This window comes from Sceloporus occidentalis, unplaced genomic scaffold, assembly GCF_023333645.1.
Source record: "Sceloporus occidentalis isolate IW3139 unplaced genomic scaffold, rSceOcc1.0.p SCAF_108, whole genome shotgun sequence".
Taxonomy (NCBI): domain Eukaryota; kingdom Metazoa; phylum Chordata; class Lepidosauria; order Squamata; family Phrynosomatidae; genus Sceloporus; species Sceloporus occidentalis.
In genome coordinates, this window is record NW_028317088.1 from 201599 (window position 1) to 220665 (window position 19067).

At 53.7% G+C, this 19067-nt stretch overlaps 2 protein-coding genes across 3 annotated transcripts; both read left to right on the forward strand.

Moving 5' to 3' along the window:
* Positions 1-372: 372 nt before the first annotated feature.
* Positions 373-7021, forward strand: LOC149283221 (secretory carrier-associated membrane protein 3-like). 2 transcript variants are annotated; one of them, XM_089497828.1, is made up of 9 exons: positions 373-420; positions 4628-4705; positions 4874-5002; positions 5366-5486; positions 5676-5808; positions 5906-6061; positions 6156-6257; positions 6613-6733; positions 6878-7021. In XM_089497828.1, exons 1-9 carry the CDS (start codon positions 373-375, stop codon positions 7019-7021), a joined length of 1032 nt encoding a protein of 343 aa, XP_089353954.1. The 2 variants fall into 2 exon arrangements, with proteins under 2 accessions (XP_089353954.1, XP_089353955.1); XM_089497829.1 differs by having other exon boundaries at positions 5676-5804; positions 5902-6061.
* A 3467-nt stretch (positions 7022-10488) lies between these two features.
* On the forward strand, positions 10489-15970 carry LOC149283222 (protein ENTREP3-like). Its single transcript, XM_089497842.1, has 12 exons — positions 10489-10704; positions 12084-12140; positions 12437-12547; positions 12962-13090; positions 13493-13600; positions 13696-13856; positions 13949-14048; positions 14132-14166; positions 14365-15002; positions 15187-15252; positions 15368-15615; positions 15797-15970. Exons 1-12 carry the CDS (start codon positions 10489-10491, stop codon positions 15968-15970), a joined length of 2043 nt encoding a protein of 680 aa, XP_089353968.1.
* The last annotated feature ends 3097 nt before the right edge of the window (positions 15971-19067 follow it).

Here is a 19067-nt window from a genome sequence, read left to right on the forward strand (position 1 = left end):
GTGTCCTGATTTGTCCATTACAGTCTTGCTTTTCCGGGTGACCCCATTTATTCCAGGACGGGGGGGGGGGAGGCATAACTGACTCATACTGCAGGGGGCAGCAATACGCGAACACGGTGGGTGTCCTGGAATAAATGGGCCTCGTAAAGGATGACGTCACAACCTCACCCAGCAGGGTCAGTTACACATAACGCACGGCAGCCGACTAGCGTGACCAGAGCCGGGGCGGCATCACGTGGGGGGCTCGAGACTGCATCGACATCATTGGACACAGCCCGTCACGTGAGCACCGCGCCCCCGGGGGGGGGTTCAGGAAGCGGCACGTGACTCCCCGGAGCTTCCGGGTTTCAGGAGGATCCGAGTCTTGTGGACATGGCGCAGCCGGACAACCCGTTCGGAGACATAGACAACCCATTCCAGGTACCCCGGGCTGGGGCAGAGGGGCAGGAGCCTGAAGGGAAAGAGTCAGTCAGTCAGTACCTAGAAAGAGAGACCGACAGACAGACGGTACCTAGAGAGACAGACAGGGGACACCCAGAGAGAGACAGAGAGAGAGAGAGAGACAGGGGACACCCAGAGAGAGAGAGACAGACAGGGGACACCCAGAGAGAGAGAGAGAGAGACACACACACACACACACACACACACACACACACACACACACACACACACACACACACACACACACACACACACACACACACACACACAGAGACACAGACAGACAGTCGGTATTAAGAAAGAGAGACAGACAGGGGATACCCAAAGAGAGAAAGATAGATAGAGAGACAGACGGGGGGGGGGGGGACCGAGAGAGACAGGCAGAGAGACAGACAGACAGGGGGTACCCAGAGAGAGAGAAATACAGGGAGTACCTAGAAAGACAGAGAGAGAGAGACAGACAGGGGGTACCTAGAGAGACAGACAGAAACTGGGTATTCAAAGAGAGAGACACAAGCTGTGACAGGCGAGAGAGAGACAATTCAGAGAGTGGCGGGTGTTCGGATGGACAGTCCCCCAGTTGATGGATCTGACATGTGAATCGTTGCTGAGGTTCATGTGATTTATAATGGGAAGAGCGTGATTACAGTCATGTGATCACAGTGACTACTGCCTGACATATACCTGGTGTTACCCCCTCCAACACACTGCCTCCTGTGCCAGTACCCGGTGTTACCCCCCTCCGAACACACTGCATCCTGTGCCAGTACCCGGTGTTACCCCCCCCAACACACTGCATCCTGTGGCAGTACCCGGTGTTACACCCCCCCCCCCCCGAACACACTGCATCCTGTGCCAGTACCCGGTGTTACACCACCCCCCGAACACACTGCATCCTGTGCCAGTACCTGGTGTTACACCCCCCTGTTACAGGGTCACCGTACCCAAGGCTGGGTCCCCCTGTTTGAGGGCTGAGGAATCACCAGTCAGTCCCTCGTACGGATCGCACTCAGCTATCCACGGATCATCCAGACCACCATTCGTAGTAAACCAAGAAGAACTCTCTTTATTACAAACACACAGAACTTATATACAATCTCAATGCAATGTGTACCGAACCCAACCCCCAATCCCATCAGCCACATCCCATAACAAATCCCATCAGTATACAGCAGATGTATCAGGTGAGGGGATTACAGAATACAATGGGTTCCCCCACCTGTGTTATCCCCCCTGTAGTGCGGGTGCTGTCTGGGCAGACAGGGCTGTGTTGGCTGATTAAGAGCCCCAGCCAGATTATAGGATCGTCTCTTTGAAGGCTGGAGCTGAAGCCACATCAGTCTCTGGGCTGGTTACACAATAATACACAATATAATATATTACCGGGTCATGGTATACAGAACCGGACACAAAAGTGCTCCATGACCCGGCTAAACTTCATATGACACATGAGCCAGCTAGCCTGGCCCTGTCACAGATCTCCCCCTTGACCAACGGTCCGGCAGACCAGGCAGTTCCCCAGGGGTCTGCTGCAGGCTGTCCGAGTGGACAAAGTTCACAGGTGCAGGCCTTAGTTCATGGCCCCCTTTGTCAGAAGCATCCATAGAAGGTGGGCCAGGGCCCTGGTTGCCCAAAAAGATAGTCAGTAGTACTCTGTGAATTGGAGGGCGGTCCCAGCTCAGCCGGGGGCACATGGCTATCCCCCCCACCGGGGTAACAGGGGCACCTGGAGACTCTTGCTCCCTAGTCTTGGGAACTGAGTCTGGGGCAGCTGCCAGGCCAGGGCGGTTGCATGGAAGGAAAGCCCTGCTGATCGGGCCGGGGGCACTCGGGGAACCAGGGAAACACGTAGAGGTAGTAAGAGGGGCCTCTACCGGGACACTGGAGTGACCTAGGGGACACTCTGGGACAGGAACGGGTGCCCTTACAGGGTTATTGGGCGAGCTAAGCAGCTCTGCGGGGTACTCAGGGGACCCAGGGGAATACTCCGGGGCAGGGACAGGTGCCAATACTGGACCAGCGGGAGGGTTAAGCAGACCCTCGCTCTTTCTCTCTGGGACAGGTGCCTCTGCCTGGGCACGGAGAGAGTCAGAGGAACACTCTGGGACAGTGACCTGGGCTTCTACCAGGACACTTGGGGAACCAGGGATCACGTCGGAGACTAGACCTGGTGCCTGTATTAGGTCCCTGGAAGGACCTAGGAAAGTAGACAGCCCCTTCGGCGTCCTTACTAGTTCAGGAGCCGGTACCTCTCTCAGGTCACAGGTACTCTCAGGGGTGCACGCAGGACCAGGCAGCTCTGTGGTAATCTCAGGGAGACAAGGGGGATACATAGGGATAGGGACCTGGGCTTCTCCCAGGATACTCAGGGAATCGGAGAACACTTCAGAGAACACAGGGATAGGAACCAGGGCCTGCGCCAGACTACTGAGAGGACCCAGGGAACTCGGCAGCCCCTCTGGCGCCCTCGCTAGGTCGGGGAACGGTGCCTCTACCGGGTTACCGGGGACTTCATAGGGAACCTCTGGGGCAGTGACCCGGGCTTCTTCCAGGACACTCGGGAAATCAGGGGGACAGTCTGGGGCACTGGCTTCTACGGGCATAGCTAGGGGTTTGGTGAGGGGGATTGTGCCACTTACTCGGGCGGTGGGGACAGTCATCTCTTCTGCCGAGGTAGAGCAGTCAGGGTTGTTGGTGGGGACTTGGGTCGAAGCTTTTGCCTTCCTCCTCCGCTTCTTGCTGGCGAGGAACTCGGTTCTTCTCACCAGGACAGGGGCTGTCCAGTATTGTGCCCAGTACGTTTCAGTACGAAATCATCCCTCCAGTCTTGGGCGCAGACTCTAACTGCCTCTGCTGGTGTTCCAGCTCACACACCTCGGCTGTAACCCGGTCTCTCTCATCCTCTGGTTCTCGGAAGGACTGGATATCCTGGTGCAAAATTTTGTTGGTCTGTTCCCCTAGTCTGGGAGATACAGACCCACTCTGGCTCAGTTCCTGGTGACACATTTTAATCACCGCCGTCACTTGCTCCGATGTAGCCCCTCCTGGGTACAGGGATAAGTGCCATAGAATGTTCTTTTGTAGAGCACTCAGTCCGAGGCTCTCTTCTGGGGCATCCTGGTGCCGGTCCATCTCTCTGCAGTCCGCAATCAGAGTAGCCTTTCCTTTGCTACAAACCTCCAGGAGCTCTCTTGGTGTCTCTCGTCTGCAATCCCAGTTGGTGGTTTGGATTTCACCCAAGTCGTGGGATTCATCCCACCGCTGCCACCAATGTTACAGGGTCACCGTACCCAAGGCTGGGTCCCCCTGTTTGAGGGCTGAGGAATCACCAGTCAGTCCCTCATACGGATAGCACTCAGCTATCCACGGATCATCCAGACCACCATTCGTAGTAAACCAAGAAGAACTCTCTTTATTACAAACACACAGAACTTATATACAATCTCAATGCAATGTGTACCGAACCCAACCCCCAATCCCATCAGCCACATCCCATCACAAATCCCATCTGTGTTATCCCCCCTGTAGTGCGGGTGCCCTCTGGGCAGACAGGGCTGTGTTGGCTGATTAAGAGCCCCAGCCAGATTATAGGATCGTCTCTTTGAAGGCTGGAGCTGAAGCCACATCAGTCTCTGGGCCGGTTACACAATAATACACAATATAATATATTACCGGGTCACAGTATACAGAACCGGACACAAAAGTGCTCCGTGACCCGGCTAAACTTCATATGACACATGAGCCAGCTAGCCTGGCCCTGTCACCCCCCCCCCCCCGAACACACTGCATCCTGTGACAGTACCCGGTGTTACCCCCCCCCCCGAACACACTGCATCCTGTGACAGTACCCGGTGTTACCCCCCCCCCAACACACTGCATCCTGTGCCAGTACCTGGTGTTACCCCCCCCCAAACACACTGCATGCCATGCTGGTTCCCGGTGTTACTACCTGCTCACTGCATGCCACGCCGGTGCCCAGTGTTACTACCTGCTCACTGCATGCCATGCCGGTGCCCGGTGTTACTGCCTGCTCACTGCATGCCACGCCGGTACCCAGTATGAGAGTATTCTTGGTAGCTGTTTATTTGCCCCCAGTTGCTCTGTGGCATTACGGTGCCCGGTGCGTGTGTCGCCCATGCGCGTGCTCTTTGTTGCTTGCTCTGTAATGTCCCCGCTGTTATTTCAGGACCCTGCAGTGACGCAGCATCAGCCCAGCGCGCAGTACGCCACTCTCGATGTGTATAATCCTTTCGATAACCGCGGGGTAAGTAGGGTCGGTAATGAGCCGGGTATCGGGCAGGGTGGGTGTTATTAATACATACAGAGCCTGGTGGATCATACCAAGCGCTTCCCAGAGTCGGGGGATATCTTGCGCATGTTTCATTACTGAATATGGTAAAGTTACCCCTGATGTTTTACTGCTTTTACACAGGTGCCTCCCCCGTACCATCAACAGCAGGCAGCCACCCTGCCAACTGCCCCGGCGCAGAATGCCCCTGCTCCGGCGCCCAAGAAACAGAGCCCAACAGAACCAAAGACCTACGGCTCGTACGGGACTCAGGTGAGCGATCCAGTGATACGTGACATCCGGCCCCGTCCACGGCCGCAGTCCCCTCACGCCACATTCATGAAACCACCCCTAGGCATGCCTTGGCTCTGCTGCTCTTTGCTTGTAAGTTCTGGCCCCTAGGTGGGGAGCCGCCCGTGCTTTCCTCGGTGTGACTGCCCCGTCCCGCGTGCCTTTGCCCCGTCCCGCGTGCCTTTGCCCCGTCCCGCGTGCCTTTGCCCCGTCCCGCGTGCCTTTGCCCCGTCCCGCGTGCCTTTGCCCCGTCCCGCGTGCCTTTGCCCCGTCCCGCGTGCCTTTGCCCCGTCCCGCGCAGCCCCGCTCCTCTCTCCCAGCTCATGCGTTTTTCTCTTGCGCCAGGAGACGACTGCGGCTGCCACAGCGGACTTACTGCGGCGCCAGGAGGAGCTGAACCGCAAGGCCGAGGAGCTGGACCGGAGGGAGCGAGAGCTTCAAAGCGCCGCTCTGGGAAGTATTGCCGGTACGAGCCGTATATACAGTAACGCGGGTCGGGTTGTGGTGGGGCAGTGGAGGGTAGTGCCCCACGCTGGGTAAACCGGCGGGGCGAGCAGAGTGGGTAGGGGCAAACGCAGGTTACAAATTAAACACAAACGTGATGAAACATTTGGGGGCCGTGGTGGGCCGGGCTGTAATCTGTTGTGTGTTGCAGTGCGGCAGAATAACTGGCCCCCGCTACCCTCCTTCTGTCCGGTGAAACCGTGCTTTTACCAAGATGTCTCCGTGGAGATACCGCAGGACTTCCAGAAGACTGTCTCCATCATGTACTACTTGTGGTTGTGTGAGTCCCTACGTACCGGGCCGATGGGTTAGTGCCGGGGGGGATGTACCGGTGAGCGGCCGGTCCCCTAACCATCTGTCGGTCTCTTTGCCTTTAGTTAGCACCGGGACCCTGTTTCTGAACTTCGTGGCGTGCATGGCGTGGTTCTGTGTGGACTCCACGCAAGGTTCTAGCTTTGGCCTGTCAATCCTGTGGATTCTGCTCTTCACCCCCTGCTCGTTCGTGTGCTGGTATCGGCCCCTGTACAAGGCTTTCAGGTGCGTTCCGCGGGGAGACGCCAGGCAGGGGGCGCGCGGCGCGTGGGGACCTCAGGCGCGGCAGATACTCAGCCGTGGATTCTCTGTGTTGCAGGAGTGACAGTTCCTTCAGCTTTTTTGTCTTCTTCTTCATCTACTTTGTCCAAGATGTCTTTTACGTGCTTCAGGCGATTGGGATCCCAGGCTGGGGCTTCAGGTATGATCGAGTAGGCGTGGGACGGGGGGGACCGGGTTCTGTGAGGGGATTGGGTGGGTTCCTTGCCCCAAACACCCAGCTTTTTGGCTTTAAAATAATCTTCTCTACTTCACAATCCGGCTTTTTGGGGCTCGGGCCTTCGTCTCTTTTACTCCTCCGCACCTGCCTTATGCATCTAATACCGCGTGGCTGCCACCTTGCAGAGCTGCCCGGCCATGAGTTTGTTGCCCTGTTTGTTAGCCAGGAGTTGGGCTTGTTAGTTTGTGGGCGCTTGGCGAGCCAGGGGTGGTCCGGGGTATTGTTTATGTGATGTGTGTGGCAGCCGGCGGACTGTTCTCTCTGTGTCTTGTTGCAGCGGGTGGATTGCTGCTCTCACCGTGCTGAAGGTCGGAAGCGTGGCCGTGGCGGTCATCATGCTGATTGTTTCCTTATTACTCACCGCTAACGCCACGTTGGGGATCATTATGCTGAAGAGGGTGAGTGCCGGGAGATGTCGCCTGCAGTGAATGAAATGAAGCCGCATCGGCGGCAGAAAGTCCAAGCCGGGGGGCAGCAGCTTGGGTGTCTCGGCAGACGACGGCAGCTCTGTAATGACATCTCCCCCCCCCATCTCCCCTCAGGTCCACTCTATCTACCGCCGGACCGGTGCCAGCTTCCAGAAGGCGCAGGAGGAGTTTGCCGCCGGCGTGTTTTCCAACCCAGCCATGCGGACGGCGGCCACCAACGTGGCAGCGGGTGCCGCGCAGAATGCTTTCAAGCCTTAACGGAGAGAAGCTCCCCTAACGGCGCTGCTGCATTTCACGCATTGTTAGCAGCCGTGCGGAGTAAACTACAGACTGCGCGGGCAGCATGGCGCCCGTGGACGTGACACCCAGGGCCGTGGGGGGTGGAATTGCCTGGGTAGTAATGATGTGTTATAGGATGGTGCCCTGTTCGGCCCTGGAGTCTCACTTTTACATACAGTCGCAGCACATACCGGGGGGAGGGGGCCCGGTTCATGTGCATGCGCCTTCTACACACGGATAGAAGTAGCTTCAGATAATTTATCAGCCTGTACCGTGAGAAGACCCTGCGCTTATATGTGGTGTGCAGTTACTGGGGGCTCTACACGCTATCAGTATGGGCACGTACAGGCGCTGTGAATGGGCACATGCTGGCTGGGGGGGTATATGGGTGCTGTGTATGGTTGTGGGGGGGGTATACTGGCACTGTGGATGGGCCCCCTGTATGTATCGGGGGGGGGGGGGTTTCTGTTCAAATTTTGTGGTCTGTGTGTTTTCTTCCCGGTTGTGTACACTTATTTTGGATCTTTCCCCCCATATTTTTGTGAATGGGGTATTTACTTGCTCTTGGCGCACTCGGGGGGCACTTCAGGCTTCATTTGCCCCGTGGGACTTCCCAGGAAGTATACAGAGCCGAACAGGTTTATAGTTGGCATCTGCTGCTTCCTGTGAAGGGAAGTTACCCCGTTTCTCTTCTGCCTGTAGGGTATGCGTGTTACGCAGCCTCGTCCTCTCCAGGGTTTGAATGTCGCTGTCCATTGGGGCCGGAACATCATGGGGGCAGCATTGCTCACTGCGAATGAGTTCACCTGTCAGCCGTTGGAGGCATTTGACCGTCTCATCGGATGGCGTGGAGTTCATTCTATCCGGGGGTCTGCATGAAGCTTGAGGGGAGGCTGTGACTCTCATTGTTTGGGTAGTATGTGCATGACCTGCCCTGCCCGGAGGCAGAATGCATGTGTCGGGCTCCTTGCGCACGTTACGGGCTCCGTCTGAGTACCGGCTCGTGCCAAATGATTAAAGTGTTATATGACAACGTCTGCCTTGTTTTATTTGCTGGGGCATTAGAACAGGGCATGGGCATTGTGCAGCTCTCTGCTGGGGTATGAGTCGGGGGCTGGTGCGCAGTATTAACCCTTTCTCTACACTCTGGAAGCTTGTCCCGATGAGAGCTGCAGGGGATTCTGGGACCCCCGCTTGGCGCAGTTCAATAAGGATAGAAGGAAATTAAAAATGGATGAAGCTTTTTAGTTTCTGCCGCTTGTAACCTGAGCCGCTGAATTGTCCTAAATGCTTCCATTAGAGGAGAAGGCCCTTGGGGAGCGGAGCGGCGCAGGATGCAACGCATGGGGGGTGGAATAAGCAGCTACACCCAGCGCTACTGCCTACGAATGCCTCGTCATGGATGGTGTTATTGGACCCCAGACTCTGGCACCCTTTCGGTGCGCTTACACTCTGCTGCATCCAGACTGCAAGCTCTTGGGGATAGCATTGTGTTCGCCTAGTATGATGTAGCGGTGACACGATTCATGCTAAAGGTTGTGACAGGTCTCTGTAGATACTCGCGCTGGTCCGTGCCGTCCTCCCTGCTGCGTCTGTGGTTTTGGGTGGGTGCCGGCGGGGGATCAGGGCTGAGGGGTCTGCGCCTCCGATTGCGATGCGTGTCTGTTTAAATTCAGTGACATCCCTCCCCCACAGCAGGACTACATCTCCCAGTGTCCCTTGCAGTAAGTGGTGGGAGTTGCAGACTTCAGGATGCAGTTGATGCAGCTTCAGCCACTTACACTTCCCTGCAGTTAGACAGCACACTCACACTCACCTGCAGACGCCTCTCAGCACACTCACCTGCAACTAGAGTGTGTACAAACATTCAGCTAGATGGCGCTGTTATGGGCAGCGGTGGAGCCCTGAGCAGTATCTCGGCAACTGCCCCTGCGACATTGGGACAAGTAAAGGGCTTTCCCCTGGCAGGGGCACATCAAGCAAATGAAGCCTAGGCCGGCTGAGAGTCCTAAAGCTGTGGACTGGCTGGGAGTGCTGGGTTGAATTTTGTGCCCGGCTGGGAGTGCTGGGTTGAATTTTGTGCCTGGCTGGGAGTGCTGGGTTGAGTTCTGTGGGCCGGCTGGGAGTGCTGGGTTGAATTTTATGCCTGGCTGGGAGTGCTGGGTTGAGTTCTGTGGGCCGGCTGGGAGTGCTGGGTTGAGTTCTGTGGCCCGGCTGGGAGTGCTGGGTTGAATTTTGTGCCCGGCTGGGAGTGCCGGGTTGAGTTCTGTGGCCCGGCTGGGAGTGCCGGGTTGAACTGGTATGCCGCTGCTCAGTGCTGCAATACACGAGGCTGTATCTCCTTGGGTGCATCCCGTCCGCTGTCTCCATTCAATCCAGATTGTCTTTCCTGCTTATTGCGTTGGAGAAGAGGCTCGTGTTTCACGTTCGCTACGTGCTGCATTTCCTTGGGGGCTGTTATGGGTCTGAAACGCAGACCCTCCATCACTTAACCGTTAAAGTCGAAGGATCTTCCCTTCTAAGCTGCCCTCAGCCATCCACCCAGAGACCGCTGACTCCCAGTAGATGGATTCCTGTCTCCGTCTGGGTGACAGCGTGTAAGGTGGGGATCTGTATGGGAGCCGGTACTGTATTTTCTCCTTGGTGACAGCGTGTAAGGTGGGGATCTGTATGGGAGCCGGTACTGTATTTTCTCCTTGGTGACAGCGTGTAAGGTGGGGATCTGTATGGGAGCCGGTACTGTATTTTCTCCTTGGTGACAGCGTGTAAGGTGGGGATCTGTATGGGAGCCGGTACTGTATTTTCTCCTTGGTGACAGCGTGTAAGGTGGGGATCTGTATGGGAGCCGGTACTGTATTTTCTCCTTGGTGACAGCGTGTAAGGTGGGGATCTGTATGAGAGCCGGTACGGTATTTTCTCCTTGGTGACAGCGTGTAAGATGGGGACCTGTATATGACCCGATACTGTTTTCTCCCAGGAGATACGTGTGAAGTGCGGTCCCAGATCCTGCGGAGCTTCTCCTGGAGCGGGAACGCGACATTTAGGGAAGATCACCAGCTTGAGGTTTTCATGCATCTCCTGGTGTGCTTTGTACATGCGGGCTGGGACGCGCATGGCTACCGACCGCCCTGCCTGCCACTGGATGGCCGTTCCATCATTCCGATGCCTTCTTCTGATGTTCTCTTTGGATGAGAGCTCTGTGACCGGCACGCGTACATTCATGGGTTAACATCGCAATCTCTTGTGTCCCTCGTGGGAGTTTTGTGATGTCAGTGAAGCAGGACAGCTTCATAGGATAAGTCAGATTTCAGCGTTTGTGTTATTGCTAAGGCTCCGATGCCGAGAGGTCTTTGACCGGCGGTCCCCTGCTCTCCAGGTCTTGGCTCCTGATGAATACGATCGCAGAGTTTCTGCTCTTGGACCATCTTCTCTCTGCTTTGGCCACAATGCCTTCTACAGATTCCAGCTTCTCGCTCACGGGACGGACCTCACGTAGTCTGTCGCAACTCCGGCTCCACCGAACCTGGTCCAATGTCCTGCTGGTCCTGGGCTTCGTGCAGATCACGCTGGGTGTCCTGATCGTCACATTTAGCTTGGTGGCTGCCACCATCACTCCATCTATGAAGATAAAGCATTCAAGCCCTTCGTGGGCTGGCTTTTCGGTAAGTCTGTGCCGGCGGCTGATGGGACTTTGTGTAATTATTGCCGCAATCTCACCAATCTGGCTGCACATTGCACAACGAGGTATATATCGCATTTTGTCATAGAGATTCCGCAAACACTTTGAGGTGAGCGGTCTTGGTGGTTAACTTCTAATGGGGGGTGGTATCTACAAGCAGGCAAGGGCTGGCAGCGTTTGGCCCATGGGCAAATCCAGCCAAGGGGCCCATGAATAAAGCAGCCTGATGTTTACTGCCCAGTCCTGCTCATAACACATTTACAGAAAGAGAATGCATAGAAAGCCAATAAAAGGAGCACAAAAATGACCCAGTTTGGATGCAAACACTGCCTTAAGCCCCTGTTGTGTCCGGCACCCCATGGATACATGTGACTTTGCAAGTAGAAAAGCTTCAGCCACTGGCCCAAAATGTTTAAATCAGACCAGATGAGGGTACAAGAGCCCCATTCTACCCCTCCCTGGGTAAAAGGCTCCCCATTTTTTGGACTGTACTGCTCTAGTGTGTAGCGCTACAGCCCTTCTTGTACATGGTGAAAATGATGGCGCATGGTGTCGGGGTTACTGAGGGTTGGGTGGATCGTTTGGGTTATAACCCAGGCGGTTCGATTGCTGCCAACACCTTAGAATCTTGGCACTTGGGGCTGGATCTTTAGGGTATTGGCTTGTAGGGGCAATTTCTGGGGAACCTGGGCAGTTAGAACCTTGGGATGCAGAGACACTAGTGTTAGGAGCCGGGTTCAATCCTCAGAGAGTAGGGCCGGAGGTTGCAGGGTGCAGGGCCAGGTTCTTGGGGCACCGGCTGCCAGATGACAAACTGTCCCAGTGGTGTGGAGGCATCGGGGGCAGACGTTGGGTGGTGTGGTTTACCCTCTAAGGGGTACGACCTGCTCTATTCGTAGGACAAGTGGGGGGGGGGCTGCTCTCTGTATAGAGCAAAGCGGGCTGTTTGCTCCTCTGTGTAGATAAGTCCAGCTGGGGGTCTCCTTGTGTCATTGGGGGTGGTGTGTGGACCTGGCTGTGTATACAGGGAAACACTGAGGGTCTCGGATTCTGTGACATTTATACCTGGCCCAAGGACCGGGGAAACTATCCCTGAGGCTGTAAGGTGGGGGTGGGAGGCTGTAAGGTAGGGGTGGGAGGCTGTAACCCCCAAGTCGGAATCTGATTTCTCATCATATTTTCGTCTTTGTCTCCTCTGTTTGTCTACTAATCCCACTTTCTTCACCTTCCCAACAATCGTCATCTTCTCTCCATCCCCCTCCCCCTCTGCTTTCTCCCTTTGCTCTGACATTTGCTCTTTTTGCCCTCCCTGACTCTCATTTTTATTTCTTACTGCCCACCTTGGCCTCTCTCGCCGCTCAGTTGGCTGTCTCGGGTCTCATTGGCTGCATCTCATGGAAAAGACCGTTCACACTAGTGGTAAGTTTAGCGCTGTGTCACGCACGGTACTTCTTCTGCAGAAAGTGTAGTGGATCCGTTGCCGTCCTGCCCAAGGGACGTGTTTGCATGGTTGGTGCAGGAAATATGCATGCAGGTCCCAGGGTTAGGATCTCGCTTTTGTCTGGAGACTGGAATAATCATTAATATTCCGGATCCTGTACGGAAACAGATATTAACCCCGTAGGCACCTCTCGATCACTGTGATCCGAGATGTTGGCTGCCCCGATGCGGCTTACTTTGCCGTGATCCTCAGAGCTCACACTTTGTGCTTCCAGGTTACTTTGTTCACGCTGCTGACGGCGCTGTGCGTCATGCTTAGCCTTGCGGGCTCCATCTTGTCGTGTCAGAACGCCCAGCTGGTGAGATCCTTCGATGCCTGCCAGAAGGTACTGACCCCCACCGCTGGATAGTGCGCCTATTAACATCTAGGACAAGTGTCTTCAATTGCTACTATTAAGTTCCTCCAGGGCCACCACCACTATCGATTTAGGGCCTGGGGCTTCATCCTGTCACCGACCGTCACGTTAATCAGGATGTCCTCCATGGGTACCCCTTCCTCCCAGACCCCATCTTACAAGTCCCTAACTTTAACATAATGCATCAGTATTCAAGGAATGGATGGGGGGGAGAGTGCCTGTGTGGGCTGATAAAACTATACTGGTCCTAGACTCCACTGTAACCATCCACACAAATGCACGACAGGCTGTCGCAGTGACTAAAGCGCATGGAGCCTAGATGGTGCCCGGCAGAAACCTCTCGGACAAATCTTTACATTTTCTTGTCTTGTTTTTCCTTCCGAGGAGAAAAACTGGTGCCTCTGCTGCCACGTTCTATCAGAAAACCAGGTCCTGCCCTCCTGCAGCAAAGATGTGGAGGTCCTGACCATGTACCCAAACCCGGACTGTGGCAGCATCCGCACGGCCTTGAAGGTAACTAAAACACTGGAGAGGTGGGAGCGTGAGGTAATCGTGGGCTGCATGGGTGTGGGAGGACAGTGGAACCGCGTTCGGCCATGGGAGTGGGGCTGCGTGGCCACGTTTGGTGCAAGGAGCGCTGGATACAACTGCTGTGCGATATACACTAAAGTCATATAATCAGCTGCCATACTACTCTCCCTGCTTAGATAGACATCTAGCGAGTCCGCCCTCTGTTACGTGATGCGCATCGGCTGCTGTCTTCGCCATGTTTTCTCATCTCATGTCCATATTTTGCCTTGTTCTCTATGTGGGGTCTTCTCTCACGGTTCTATACATCGGATCACTCCCTGGAGCTTCCAGGGGCGCCCCCTGCTGTTGGTGGTATCTTTCCATCTGACTCTCTGTGTGTCGTAGGACCTGTTGTTTAGTGTCTGTGGCCTCACCATCCTTTCCACCATCATCTGCACGTTGTCCGCTGTCATCTACTGCATTCAGATCTTCTCATTGGATGTGATCCATGTAGTAAGTTCTGTGCCGCGTGTGCACATACATATCACGCCGTTCCACAGCCACCCCACCCTGCACAACTTTACTCTTTCTGCCCTTTTACCCCTTAGCTGGCGCCACAGAGATCCACCTCTGTGAATCTGGAATGTCTCTCACCTCAGGACACAATCCTGCAGAGTATGATGGAGTGCGAGGAGTTTGTGCCGCCGGTGCCTCCACCGCCGTACTACCCACCGGAGTACACCTGCAGCTCTGAGACTGACGCCCAGAGGTAAGGAGGAGATCCTCGGCATTGATCATGATGCCCGCAGCTTACTTTCTACCAGACGCATGCGGTGTAATCGCTTGCCTTTGTGTCCACAGCATAACGTACAATGGCTCCATGGACAGCCCCATCCCTCTTTACCCCACAGACTTTCCGCCGTCGTATGAGAGTGTGATGGGGATCCGAGAGGACAGTCAGGTGGGTGACCGGCAGTCTCGGTAATGCTTGGAATAATATCCCTGCTTGAGGTTCTGGCTCTCAGGAAATGTCTCTTTTAATAGGCCACGCTGTTTGATGCCCAGGTTCATGACGCCTCGTGCCCCAGTGCTTCTGACAGAATCGACTCCACTGGTCACAGTGGGAACGGTGAGTGGGAGTAGTAGTTGGCACGAGGTGTCAGCAGGTCAGTGGAATTGCATGGGGTTAACTTGGTTCCTTTGGAGGTGTCCATGTGCCTCCTCTGCTCGCCCCAGGGCTCCTGCGCGTTTCGCGTTAGGCTCGGGATATGGTGGAGTGCCTGCAAATGTTGCTGTCGGTCTATGGCGCTTTTAGTGCTCCTGCGTGTTTTTCTCGGTGTCACGTGTTGTTTTATCTCTGTTTCAGAGGACAACAGCCCCTCGGAAGACTCGGTTTTGCTGGAGATACCGGGGTCTGTTCGTTCCGTGGACTATGTTTTGTACCGGTCCATCCAACGAAGCCGAGCTGACTATTGTTTGAGTGTGGACTGCGGACAGTGTCTGCATCACCGGCAGAGCTCCACATTCAGCCTGCAGGGGCCGTTTGAGGATATCGCTGTGCCCCGTGTAAAGGGGGCGCGCTCATCCTCCTGCTCCACACCCAGAGCTGGTTCTGACTCCCCTCGGCCCCTGGGAACCATCATCACCCGTAGCTGTAACAGGCTGGAGACAGCTGGATCCGCTTCTGGTCCCTGCTTCCCCGAGGTCAGACTGAAGGGTAAAGCCAGAGGGGCAGCTCGATGGAGCCAAGGCTCAGGGTGTTCCCAGCATCACAGCTCCCCGTGCCAGACCCCGGAATGCCCTCACAGGAGGTACAGTGAAAATACCCGGCCAGTGCTGCCATGCCCTTATGTGACCCCACCGCTTCTCGTCCGCTCTCACAGTGACCCAGGGATCAGCTCGTTACGCAATACAGGTGAGAGGGCACCGAGCATGTTCTGGGCTTACAGGAAGCCGACCTGTTAGGGTACAGCCGGGTCATTTGCCCGAGTCCACACATAACGGACAGCAGAGGGGGCTACCAGTCACTCTGACTCTTCCTGAACGATTTCCCAACCCCAGACTCCTTCTCTGAGTAATACTCATCTGTCTTTGCGTAGGTCTTCCAGAAGCCAATTACACCAAGGCCCGGGAGGACAATGGGTCTTTGTCATCCATCGACACAGGTGGGAGATCTTCTTATGGGGAGCAAACAACAAGAGCGTTTTATTCCATAGATTTGGGGTCATACATAGCGGGATTACATTGTCATCATGACACCGTGTGTTCTGTCCCGTACAGCTCTCTGTGTCGAGGCCTATTTACACGGACACGCTCTGCAGGAGTCCCCGGGATTACTCCGCACGAGCTCAGATGGGAAGAATCGGCTTCAGGCTACGCGCAGAGCGGTGCAGAGACTCTCCAAGAGCGGCGCTCTGTCCCTCGGAGACCTAAAGGGTGGCCTCGGCACCAAAGCCCTGGTGGTCAGATTCTTGCATCGCTCCAGAAGGAGCTTGAAGGAAGGCACGGACCACCGGTATCGGAAACAGGTGATGCTGGCGTGTAAACATGACTATTCATTTATACCCCAACCCCCGCCTATAGCCCCATATAACCCCTCGTATACTGTACATCTCCTCATATACTCTATATATATTTCCCACATCCCTTGTCCCTCTCTATATGACTCCCCTTTGTGGGAACCCTTTCACTCCCTCCCCCCGTCTGCAGGTTCCCAAGAGCCCGCTGCCTGTAGAGCAGGGGAGATGCCAAGAAGCCAGATGCCTACAGAGCTGCGGAGACCTCAGCACTGTGCCATCGCTGCGCCGTCTCCTCTCCACGAGCCGGAGGGGGCATAGACGCCCCCATAGCATGAACGGTGTGTACAAAGACAGCACTTTGTGAAGTAGGTGCCATAGAGGCTAAGCGTACCCCAAAGTGACAGGCCAGGGGATTCAAACACCCAGAGTAACGAGGGACTTTTGGTGACCGCAGCTGGACAGGACGTGGCTTCGATGTTACCGGCCGCTGGGAAACACGGTACCCATCTACATGAATGCTGTCATGAGGCTTTATTACACGGGGCTGTCTGTGTAATACACAGTATGGCTTTAACCCCCCCCCCCAAAGTACAGTATTGGGGGTCTGCCAACAACAATGGAGCACAAATATGACACAAGAGCAGTTAGTTCCTGTCTATAGTGGCGATGTTCCTCGGTGCTGACGCTCCCTCACTTCGTCACCTCATGGCTCTGGGGCCCTGGAAGGACCTGTATTGTTTTGCATGCGGACGTGTTGTTCGGAGCCAATGGGAATTATGTATATAAAAGTATTCTGGTGCAACCTTTCCTCAGAGGTCTCTGGTGACTGGACCATTTCATTGGTTGCTATGGTGATAAGACCACTCTTGAGACCAGAATCACTTTTTATACATAACCTCCATTGTATCATCACAAACCCCCCTCTCCATCTACTATCCCACCAACTGCCCACACACTGATGTGAATGAATTGTTCAGGAATAAGAAAGATCTATAAAATGTATCATTATAAAATGGGAGTAGTGTCTGCTTTCGTAGCGGCGTGTGCGGTGGATGCCGTCTGCTTTCGTAGCGGCGCGTGCGGTGGATGCTGTCTGCTTTCGTAGCGGCGCGTGCGGTGAATGCTGTCTGCTTTCGTAGCGGTGCGTGCGGTGAATGCTGTCTGCTTTCGTAGCGGTGCGTCAGGAGAATGCTGTCTGATTCAGACTTCAGAGCGTATTCAAGTCATCAGGTCACAGCACACTGACACAATGATACTTTTATAACTAAATACAGTATAATCTTCACTGCCCCCAGGATTTAGATTCCCTTTAGTTTGCCCCCCTTTACCTCTAACTGCACCTTAAGTTAACCTTTATTAAATGAATTAACTCCTCAGTCCTCACCATTAAATTAACCCTAAAGATCCCATTAACGGTAACTGCCCCTAAATTAACCCCCACCTCCCCTAACTTTCAGCAGCCCAAATATAAATGTTATAGATAAAGTGAAGCACATTACTGTGAGTTGAGTTGCTGAGCAAAATACATTGGCGTGTAACACATATTATATGACTGTACGATACATGGGTGTGTAACACATATTACATGACTGTATGATACATCGGCGTGTAACACATATTACATGACTGTACGATACATCGGCGTGTAACACAGATTACATGACTGCACGATACATTGGCGTGTAACACAGATTACATGACTGCACGATACATTGGCGTGTAACACAGATTATATGACTGTACGATACATTGGGGTATAACACATATAACATGACTGTATGATACATTGGCGTGTAACACAGATTACATGACTGTACAATACATTGGTGTGTAACACATAATCCATGACTGTGAGTGCGAGTGCAGGGAGTGAGTGGAAAGCAGTAACCGCTGTGAGTCACATTGAGAGAACCGATGAATTGCTTTATCTCAATGAATCACTCGAAATTAACCGATTCACTTTACTGATCCGAACTTCCCATCACTAGCCCGGGCTACAGAAGGAGCTACTTACTGGCAGATCCTGTCACATGACAGGAAGTAGGAAGCTAACTTTGGCACCATTGATCACACTACGGTAATAATATAATATAAGAGTCTGAGTGTCTGTGAATACGGCTGTTGCGTGAGAGGGCCCTGGAACGAGCGGTCCTCCATCTAATTCCTAATCACGACAAGTACTGTATCCACTCATACATACCCCTCGGCGGGATGCGGCCAGCACTAGCCGCTGGTGCAGGTGTTGCGGACAGTCCCACATGTCACAGGACACCCCCCTTTAAAGGGGGAGATGGGCTAGGAGTGGGGCATGTCAGGCTGCTGCTCCCGTGGCACCGAAGGATTCTGGTGTGGAACCAGGATATCCGCCTGGACTGTTCCCAGGTATGGTAATACCCCATCAGCCATGTTTTCATGGACATTTATAGTATCGACATGTTAATAGTTTCTTTTTTATCATTTAACAAAATGCAAAGCGAGTGAACAGAAGAAAAACCCTTTTGTGAAGACAAAAAACCTATGGAATAAAATAATCACTTGTACGTGAGGTGAGTGCTCCTGCTTTCGTGAATATCTTGTACTTGGTCAGTGGAAGTACCAGGTTATATATATATTTTTTTTTATAACCCGTATATATACATATTAAAGCCGATTAAGTGAAAACATATAAGACACAATGTACAATAGGTTGGTGAAACTGCTGTGCCACCTTGTGGGCACAATTGCACTTATTTCATAACCATGGCATGTTATCCTGTAGCACCACCCTGTGGACACGGTGTGTAATTGCACCTGTGCACATGGATGGCATTCAGAATGTATTCTGTGTGTACATGTAAATGTGAATATAATTGACTGCCCTGAGCAAAGATTATGCAGATTATTTTCTTACCAATGAATATAGTGCAGGGAGCCTTGGCCCCTTGTTTTGGGATTCCCTGTCTCTGTCAGTGTGCGCCCCCCCGTGTTTTCTTTGTTCTGAAAGTGGTAAAACTGAATCCATTTTTAGCTTTAAACCCGTAAACCTGGTCTATATACATGTGTCTATATAGTACGTGTAGGGCAGGGAAGCAATGTTTTGTGAGGCTACATGTATACCGGAAGATGATCTGGGGCAGTCAAGTGTAACACCCTGGCTGTCCCCAAACCAGTTTGACCAGTTACTTGTCTCTCTAGTATCAGATAAGACGCAGAGTCGTGAAGCATAGCTGTCTGACGATACTGTCGGTGAATCTTTGGGCGAGGAAGTGTGAAGGTAACACATTGAAACGTTAACCCACCCTGCAGTTGGGTTGTTTTTCCCCGTAATTTCTGCCAGATAGGGCTACAGCGTGGCCCATTTGGAGCTTGGATCTGCTTTCTCTGCCCTGTCTCCTGCATTAAAGAAAGTGTTTGAATAATTCATGCTTTCACTGATCTTGTTGTGAGGATGTAGGAATACAAAGGATTACACGTGGAACAAT

Coding starts and splice junctions, on each gene's coding strand:
- LOC149283221 (XM_089497828.1), top strand. CDS start 373: ATGGCGCAGCCGGACAACCCGTTCGGAGACATAGACAACCCATTCCAG. Junction 5,003..5,365: donor ACGGCTCGTACGGGACTCAG/GTGAGCGATCCA, acceptor CTCTTGCGCCAG/GAGACGACTGCGGCTGCCAC. Junction 6,062..6,155: donor CCCCTGTACAAGGCTTTCAG/GTGCGTTCCGCG, acceptor TCTGTGTTGCAG/GAGTGACAGTTCCTTCAGCT.
- LOC149283222 (XM_089497842.1), top strand. CDS start 10,489: ATGCCTTCTACAGATTCCAGCTTCTCGCTCACGGGACGGACCTCACGT. Junction 10,705..12,083: donor CTTCGTGGGCTGGCTTTTCG/GTAAGTCTGTGC, acceptor CTCGCCGCTCAG/TTGGCTGTCTCGGGTCTCAT. Junction 15,616..15,796: donor ACCACCGGTATCGGAAACAG/GTGATGCTGGCG, acceptor CCCCGTCTGCAG/GTTCCCAAGAGCCCGCTGCC.